The sequence below is a fragment of the Charadrius vociferus genome, unplaced genomic scaffold (assembly GCF_000708025.1).
Source record: "Charadrius vociferus isolate BGI_N301 unplaced genomic scaffold, ASM70802v2 scaffold260, whole genome shotgun sequence".
Lineage (NCBI taxonomy): Eukaryota > Metazoa > Chordata > Aves > Charadriiformes > Charadriidae > Charadrius > Charadrius vociferus.
This window is the reverse complement of record NW_009646410.1, coordinates 1,592,891-1,601,944: the sequence shown is the minus strand read 5'-3', so window position 1 is coordinate 1,601,944 and position 9,054 is coordinate 1,592,891. Positions and strand designations below refer to the sequence as shown.

The following is a 9,054-nucleotide window of genomic DNA, read 5'->3' as shown; positions in this document are numbered from 1 at the left end:
TTCCCCATTTCCAGCGGCACGTTACTAGGTTTCAGAAGCAAAGTTAGAAACCAGAACAGGGGAACGTTTTGGGCTGAGGTTACGGAGTGTGGCTTGAGCAAAGTTGGAGGCAGAGTCCTTGGCTGCTTTGCAGACCACTCACTCCGCGCGAGGTCCCCGGACTCTGTGCTGCCACAAGGCAAAAGCCAATATTTTTAGCCAGTGGCTTCTGGCTTTCAGTTTGTGGCCAGTAAATTATTAAAACAACGTCCTCTGCTGCTGCTGCTGGGGTTTTGCAAGTGTTTTAATATTCATTGCTGCACCTGGTAGTTGAAATAAAGGGGGCTTATTTGGGAATGGCAAAAGTAAAACCAGCGCCTTCATTCATAACACACGGGATCCATCTGAGCACATCTCTTTGTTCACTTGGTGGCCAGCCTTTTTCTCTGTTTTTCCCCCCACACGCTCCTTTTCGCAGTGCAGAAACAACATAAACCCAATGACTTCTTTCAGCGTGGTACGCGGCGCTGTCAGCCTGGTTTGGGCTGCAGGAGCTTTGCTGTTGGACTTGATGCAAGAGGCAGGACGAGCAGGTATTTTCAGATGCCGGCTTGAGCTGGCAGTGCTGACATGTTGAAAAATGAATTTTAGGGTTGTAAGCTAAGCACATTTTGAGCCGGGAGCATCACAGAGAACATCTGCCTGGTCATTTTAATCATGCCCCTGTTTTGCACTCGAAGCACGCTTCGTGGTTCAAGTGCAGCAAAGGCTGATGCTTTACACGTTAAATCAAACGATTTCATACATGATTCCCACAGGAATATAAAGCACTGATGATGGCCACCTCCACCAAAGAACGTGGTGACACTGCTAAAATACTATGTATTGGCCCCAAGGCATGCTGAGTTCTGGAGTATCAAATTCAGATGTTTCTTTTGACAAGAAAGCGAGGAAAACGATCAAACAGAGCGAGGGCTGTACCCACACCGGCATAAGCGACAGCTGCCACACACCTCCCCACTTCACTGACAACTCATCAAACCTTTTCTATTTTATACAGGTCACGGGTCAATTAACGACGCGCGCTGTCTGCACCACAAGCCCTGCACAGCGCCGGAGCCTTTCTATCGGGAACGGAAACAGACCGCGGTGCGAAGCAGCCCACTGACAAACCCCATCGCCCGCCACGCAGAGAGAGAAAAAAGCGCATCACTCACCAGATCGGCTTCGCACTCTCTCTTGCAAGTGCTCTGGGCGTCTACCCACAGGTTGGGGTTCATGTCATTGGGGCATATCCCAGCGTGGGAGTACCGGATCGGAGGTAGAGCTCTCCCTTTCAGAGAGACCTCCAGAAGCAAGAGGACACTGCTCTTCCCCAGCAAGATCCACATCCACCGAGTGAACAGCACCAACAACATCTCAGAACTTCTCCAGGGCAATGGCAGTGACCGAGCCGGAGGTAGTTCTTGTTTTCCTTGGGGTTGCCTTTTTTTTTTTTTTTTTGGTAAGCCTTAAATTCTCGAGGAACCCAAATGCACCTGACTTCTGGTTAAAACTTCAGCAAGCTCCTTTGCTGCCTCTGTCAATAGTGCAATTTGGTCTGGACCTCATTGGATGAAAGGTCCTAGGAAGTTACCCCCTTATTTTAAGAGAAATGCTAATAGTCTGAGCAGAGTTAGCTCTATTTATACCCTGCCTCTGTTAACAAGTCAGAAAAAGTAAACTTGATTTCTTTGACAGGCACACGCTTCCTATGTCCTGGTGGCAGTCAGACAGATTTGTTGCAAGAAAAAAAAGCTGGAAAGAGTTTAAAAGGCTGGAACTGGCACGGTGGGACCCCTGCATGTTTCTGAATGCAGGGAGGCCTTCTTAACCCCTTTAGACCTAAAGTACTTCCCTATGCTAAGAATGGCATTTACTTCTGAAAGAGTACTTGTCTAAATAACACGGACCCGCGGTCAGGGGATTTCCCCACGGCAAGGGGCTACACAATCACTCGCTAAAAGGAACAAGTAATAGGATTGAAGCAATTAAAGCTCCAATATCATATTTTAACAAAGGAAGTAGGGAAGAAATAACTTATTTAAACCTAGGATCGACAAAGCAGTATGTCTTCATAACTTCTCCCGGGGTTCCTCTGGGCTTTTTTCTTCTCTTTGGTGGGGAGATTTCCAGGCTGATGCGTTTAATGCTGCCCTCCCACCCCACCAGCAAGATGTTAAAAGTGTCCCTGAATTCCTCCACATTTCCTGACAGCCAGATCCCATTGTACAGTGCATTGCTGACCCCTTTAACAGCGACAACAAAAAAATAGTAGAAGTCCAACTCTATGGAAACCTGCATAAAGGAATGTACAGCATTTTTGCATTGGGGGGCGGGGGGGAAATTCGGTCAAGCTGAGTTCCTCTTCTTTCCCTGATTATTACAGCAAGGAGCTGATCCTGCTCATGCTGAACACATGCCAAAATCCGGAGACAAGTGGCAGAAGTCAGAGTTGCTCAGCACCTTCCAGGATTAGAGCCTTTGGGCCGAGCTCCGGGCTAGCTCGGATGGATCCTGCGCGGTGCTCAGAGCCTCCCGGGAGGACACGGCTGTGGCTCTGCCCGCTGCCCGGCGCCGAGCGCCGCAAAGCCGACACACCCGGGCGCAATCTACCCTTACTTCGGTAAAGTTTTTCTGTTGGGTTTATTTATCCAGGGTTGTTTTTCATGGCTGAGTTTGGGCCTAATTCTCCTCTGAGTGAGCATGGCCGCCAACCAGTACAACCAGCAGCAAACTGGGCCACCACACAGGCTATGCCCCAGGCCATGGGGGCTCCTGCTCCTCCCCTGGGGCAACGCAGCGCGGTGACCTGCTGGTGTTTCCCAAGGATCGCCTCCAAAAGGAAGGGCGAGCAACCTGGAGCCGATCTGCCCTCGGCTGTGGCATTTCTGTGGCAACCCAGGCTTATAGAAGAGGCTCTGGCAGTTTTGATTTGTGTGACCGCATTAACGATATGCACAGTATTTGAATTTCATGTGACGTGCAGAGAGAAGTTTTCCAAATTAGCTGTTTATAAGGAGCGAAGTCAACCGCCAGGCAGCACTTTGCAGTTGATTTATTCTCTCTGAAACTTTAGAAACCTGCATGACACTTGTACAAAGTGTGGCTGTGCGCAAAATGTTTTATTCAATACTTGTTTACAAAGACAAACGCAGCACCCTGTGATGCCTAAAAAAGCCAACCAAAAATGACACATTCCCAAGAGGTACTTAAAATTCTTACAGCTCTATTAACAACAAAATCACATGTATTAGTGGTTCTGTTGACTAAACAAAGACACTTTATATTGTAAAACTGACTACAGATAAGCTTTGAAAGCAGCTGTATGTGGGGCTCGAAGAGTGCGGGTGTCCCGGGCGCTGGAGGAGCCGCTGTGATGAGTGTGGGGGTGTCACCTCGACAGCTGCAGTATGAGCAGGGAATTTGCCATCCGTCCACGGGGTTGCCACCATGTAGCCGTGGATAAGCCATATTTCCCTGCCAGCCTGTGTGGTTTTGGGCTGTTTTACCCCCTCACCCGCTGGGCCAGAAGTGGGAGCTGGTAGGTCCATGGTGCTCTTGCAGCCTCCGTCTCCTCTCCTGGTGCCAGCAAGTCACCTCCTTGCATGCTTTGGCCATGCCGAGTGAGAGACCCACCAGTGTGGACCCACCCCAGGTGGGACTTCCTTCCAAGGAGGAAGGAATAACACTATTTTGGGTTTTTTTCACCCTCCCAGACCAAGGATCCCCTTTGCCCAGAGGCCCTTTTCAGCTGCAGGGGAGCAGAGTGGGGCTCTGAAGAATCAGACTCTGGTTTGCATCAGACAGACGGAGCAGCCTTCTGCTTTGCGATGTCCTTCTCCATCCAGAAGGATATTCTCCAGGGACAGGTAAGTCTGACGGCGGCTTTCTGCTTTCGGCACCCCAATACCATGTTCCTTGCGTGATGGCCAGGACGGTGGAGCCCGAGGGGTGACAGGTTAATGAGCGGAGCTGAAGGAGCCGCGGCACGGGGCACACAACCCCGCTGATGCGATCGTGTCCCTATTGCAGGTCAGTGGGGTCGTTCCGGGAAAGGCCATTTGACTGTCTGGATTTGATGTATTTTCACCCCACAGGTGGGGTCAGTGCTTGGCACAGTGGAGAGGGGCAGGGACATCCCACAGGAGCTCGGGAAAGAGGACAAAGCAATTATTGCTAATGACAATGACAGTTTTGTTGGGCCACTGTCCTAACATTATAAATGAGGCGCAGGAAACTCGTGTTAACTGAGGAATCATGCTTCCAGCAAAACTTTTGCATAGGAATTCTCTTAGGGAATAAAATCCTGGCTTAATCCAATGGAAACCGGACAGACGCTCTGACTCCCATCGCTCCAGGAACAAGGGAGTGCTCAGCCCCGTGAAGGATCAGTCCCTTGGCCACTTGAACACAGCCGGGAGAGAGAGAAAAACAGTGCCATAAATATCCCTGTGAATGCGGGCAGGCAGCTCCTGAGGTCAGAGGAGGCAGTGAGGACTCTGAATAACCCTCAAGAGCTGCCCTGTCCCTGCCAGGACATCCCAGACTTGCTGTTACCCAACCGGAGGAGCATATCCAGGAGAGGACACCACTATGCAGGCTTCCCCCGGGGCCAGCAGGGACCCTGGTTGTCCCAACACAGACAGCCAAGCTCTGCCTACTGCATTCAATATCTCCTGGGTTTCATTGAGGGCTGTTTTCTCCCCTGGTTTAAATTAGTTTAACTCCACTGACCTCAATGGATCTCACTGGCTACTCCAGAACAACACCAGCTAATGCCAGCTGTGAACTGGGGTCTTTGTCAAGGTCCCTGGGCATAGTTTTTCTGTTCTTTCTTGTTTATAGACCATCGTGCATTTTTTTCTTTAAGATAAGAAATAGAAAAATCCATATTCTCCATTTCTGTGAACAAATCTTTTATGAATGCCAAATTTATGGCTTATCTTGTCTCATCCATGTCAGATACTGATGTGATAAAGATCCTCCCAAATGAGTTCAAGCTTTAGAAGAAACCCCACTTCCCCCAAAATCACCCTTTCTGATTGTGGTATTGATCTGTGTCTGTTGGATGGGGAGCTGTGATGAGCTTTCTCTGGATTGCAGAGGGACAAACCTGAGCCCTGATGGCACAAAGCAACATCCCGACTCTGCTCCCAGCAGTGGGGACACGCGGCCTCTGGCCAGCCTGTGCTCTACAGATATCCGTCCGAGACTACGCCACCATCCCGAAAAGCCCTCCTAGGATGCCCAGGGTCGTGGTAAGGGCTGTTGATCTAGAATTGGATTAACCATTGCTTTTTTCATTAGTGATAATTTCTTTGCCCTTTTTCTTACTCTTCCCAAGCTCCTGTGGGATGTCCCTGCCCTTCTCTGCTGCCCCAAGTGTTGACCCAGGGTTTGGTGTGATCCCCTCTTAATCGAGGAGGGAAATGGGATGCACTGCTGCACAGGAAAGTGTAACTGTGTTGGGTTTTTTTTTCTTAAACCACTGCTAAAGGAACAGCAAACTGTTGGTCGTATTTATCAGGCAAAACTGAGCGATCCTCATCTGGAGTTACTCAGCGGACGGCGGATCGATTTGCTGGTTTTACTGTGGAAGGGCTCTTGGCAGGAACCGTCACCCCGCAATGTTAAACCTCCCATCGCCCATTGATCTCTGCCTCAGCAAAGGGGCCCTTCCAGATTCGGCCTCTCGTGCTGTCTGGGCCTGCCGCCACTTGCCGCCGGTTCTGCCAACACAAACACAAACCACCCCCTCTCCAGGCACGGCTCTGATTCATGGCTGCCGGCTGGTAGCTCGCTCCTTGCGGCATCCAGGGCGCTAACGCCGGGGCTCGCGGCTGGAGCGGGCACTCCTCTGTGTGGGGGTGCAACGGGTGCCCGCGGCACCCACCGCAGGGAGAGGCAAACCCCGGGGGTTGCAGGTGGGACCTGCATCCCCCCGCTGGACTTCTTCTGCCTTTAAGCTTAGCTTAAGGTCCTTGAGGCCTCCTCCTCCTCCAGGCAGGGCAGCAGGATGGGGACTAACTCCCCGCACCGCCGGGGCCGGTGACCTGCCGCTTCCTCCGAACAGGGCACCAGGACCTGCCCTGCGCAGGGACCCTGCCCACGCCGGCAGCCCCGGGGACACGCTCTTCTTCAGCCCCACTATCATCATTCACACCCCTCAGGTGGTTTCTTCTCCGTGCACAGATGCAAACATAATGCCTGACCAGAAAAGCACTTTTTAAAAAAACCTGTCTTATTTAGAAGGTAACGATGTTCCAGTCTGTATGTAAAGCTTATTGCACTTGAAGCTGATAGCCAGTCAGGAGAGGGACCACCACTGCCAGATCCCCGAGCACAGCTGCCAACCGCTCTCCTCAAGCAGTAACGTTGCTTCCAAACCCACACAGAAATGTAGCTTATGCCTTGGGACCTCGGCTTTAGCTTGCTTCGGGCTGCAAAGGGCCACGTCTTCCTCTTCTAGCAATGCCCCGCTCCCACAAACCCCGGCAGGACCTGCTCGGCGGATGGCCAGCAAGCCCAGCCTGGGCGCCTTTCCACGTCTCTCAGAAGAGCGCACATCTCATGCTGGCCATGGGGTTGGCCGAGGGAGCAGGATTTTCGGCACCGTCTCATGCGCTGCCAAACATCAAAGCAGAGGCAAAGGCTGCTGTGCTGGGCATGTGCTTTGGAAGGACGTGCAAACGAGCAGGGGCACATTTGGGCTGATGGTGTGCAATGGTAATGGCGTGCCGGGGTCTTATTTTGGGGGCTGTTTGTACACGTAATTAGCACTGGAAGCATATTTCAGTTCCCCCCTAGTTAAGATTTTTTGAGGGCTCCCTGTAAGCGCCCATAACTAACAAGTGCTGGGTTTGGCTTCTGAAATAACCCATCGGAGCAGATAACAGCGTGTACGGACAGGCTCGGGGAACCGGGGGCATATTTAGAGCAGCGATTGCTCACCGAAATGAGCCGCGGTTTATGTGCATTCTGCCTCACGCACAGATGCTCAGTGAGCACAAGTTAATGTAGTTAGACAAAAGGGCTCAGTTTGGGGGGAAAAATCAATAATGTCAGGGAGTTTATTACAGGGTTATGGGCCACCTGCTAGAACTCAGCATTAGGCCTGCATTGCGCTGTGTTTCGGCGAGAGCTGATGGCGTTGCGCTCAGACAGGGCTAGCGCCAGAATTATTATTTTATGCCTCGGCAGATGGCTTCTGCTCGGGGGTTTTATCTTTGAGTGCAGACATACGACTAATCATCATTCGCTTTCTCTTTCTCTGCTAACGTAAGCCGGGCAGGAAGCAATTGCCAGTTTGATGATGGTTCATTATTGCCGGGTTTATTCTGTCTGAAACAGCACAGTGAGAGGCAAAGAGGGTACAAAGGAAGATAATCAACCAGTTAGCAGTGAGATATGGGGAAAAGCTGGGCGCAGAGGCTTGTCTTTCGCCGGCCCATCTCTTTCTCTCTCTCTTTCAGAGGCAAAGCCTTCGATATCCCATAGATGATTCAGGGAGGCCACAGAGTTGGTATTTTTGGGTTGTCGAGATTGCAAATGTCAAAAGTTGGGAATGAGTTCATCCTGCATTAGAGCAGCCCCTTCCCAAAGTCCCTTCCAGCCCTGTTCTCTGTTACCCTCAATGCGGAGCGAGACCTGCTCCATCAGTCAAGCTTTGAGTTAAGGGAAATCTGAGAGCTGTGATGCAACCTGGAAAGCCAAAAAACAGAAATCACAGCCACAGTGGCATCATTGCACGGCCCACGCTTTTCACGTGAGGCCCTCCCTGTTATCTACTCATGTGGTGCACAGGATGGACGAGGGTACTGTCACCTCCTAACATGGGGAAGCCCCTACCGCACAGTGACGTGGCTACAGCAGGCAGGCTCGAGCACCTCACTTGGTGGCAGGTTTTAGCACCTGGGGGTGAGTTTCATGGCTAGCTTCAGCGACAGCACTTTCGGAAACTCTGGCACCAAACCCATGGTGTGCAAACGGAGATGGTCCCATGTCTTGCAGCACTGCTCTGGCTGTATAAGCCAGAGCATGAAGATCTCAGAGTTGAACCGGTATATTTGTTGTTGTTGTTTATGATTTTCAGTTTTTCTGCTTGGTTCCAGCTCGACTTGAATGAAAGCTGAGATAGAAGCGAGGTGCAGGCCTGGCGCACGCTCAGGCTCCGTGCTCGGCACATCTTTCACCAAAGCCAGCGACGTTTCTCCAGGAACGTGGGTTAATTTAGTTCCACATGTAGGAAGCTAATCAATATTATTAAACCCATCACACGGATTCACTCCAGTCTGCAAATGACCCTAATTTAACCTCCCTTATTTACTTTTAGGAATTTAAAGCTGGGAGGAAATCACTTGCCGAGTATCACACAGCAGCAGCCGTGAAAGGAGGGAGTCCCGAGACCCTGCTTCCAACCCCATGGGCACTATTTGCTTGTCAAAAAGCTCATTCAATACAGAAATATCACGTTGCTTTTGTTTGTGATGTGATTCAACTTGTATAAACAGTAAGGTTTTAACCTGCTGTGCTAATTTAATTTAGCATACCCCCCCCAGCTGTCGTCTTTCTGCCTTGAAAACCCAGAGTTTCTCCCGCTTTGTACTGTAAGCCTTAATTCCCAGTGACTTCAGCATGAAGGTACCATCTCACCATCACTCTGAGCTGATCCTTTTAGAAAGTTTATGAACTTCTCCGTGGGTGAGGTCTGAGCAGAGAGTTTCTGGGATAAAACTGCTGCAGATTTGCCTGGGTTTTGAGACAAACCACTGAATCTGTTGAAGTTTGGAAGCCCTCGTTGTGGCTGGGAGCCTCTCCAGGAGATGCAGAGCAGCTCCCAGTGACTGGGCTTTTCATCAGGCAACAAGCATTGGCTTCTCCAGACAACCTGGAAGCCCCAGAGCTCCTCCGAGGGTTTGGTATCCAAAGCTTCGCTATAAACAATTATTAATTTTCACAAAATGGAACTATTTCCATTTCTGCAAATATCATGAAATCCTTTTAGCGTCAATTCTGTCTTCTTGGAATTTCAAT

At 50.5% G+C, this 9,054-nt stretch overlaps 1 protein-coding gene across 1 annotated transcript in view; it reads right to left on the bottom strand.

Moving 5' to 3' along the window:
• The window catches only part of WFIKKN2 (WAP, follistatin/kazal, immunoglobulin, kunitz and netrin domain containing 2), a 4,931-nt gene extending 3,204 nt beyond the window's left edge, over positions 1–1,727 (bottom strand). Inside the window, exon 1 of the mRNA XM_009879728.1 lies at positions 1,197–1,727. Coding sequence (XP_009878030.1) covers positions 1,197–1,397 — 201 coding nt within the window. The 5' untranslated portion in view covers positions 1,398–1,727. The remainder of the gene's footprint in view (positions 1–1,196) is intronic.
• Between the last annotated feature and the right edge of the window lie 7,327 nt (positions 1,728–9,054).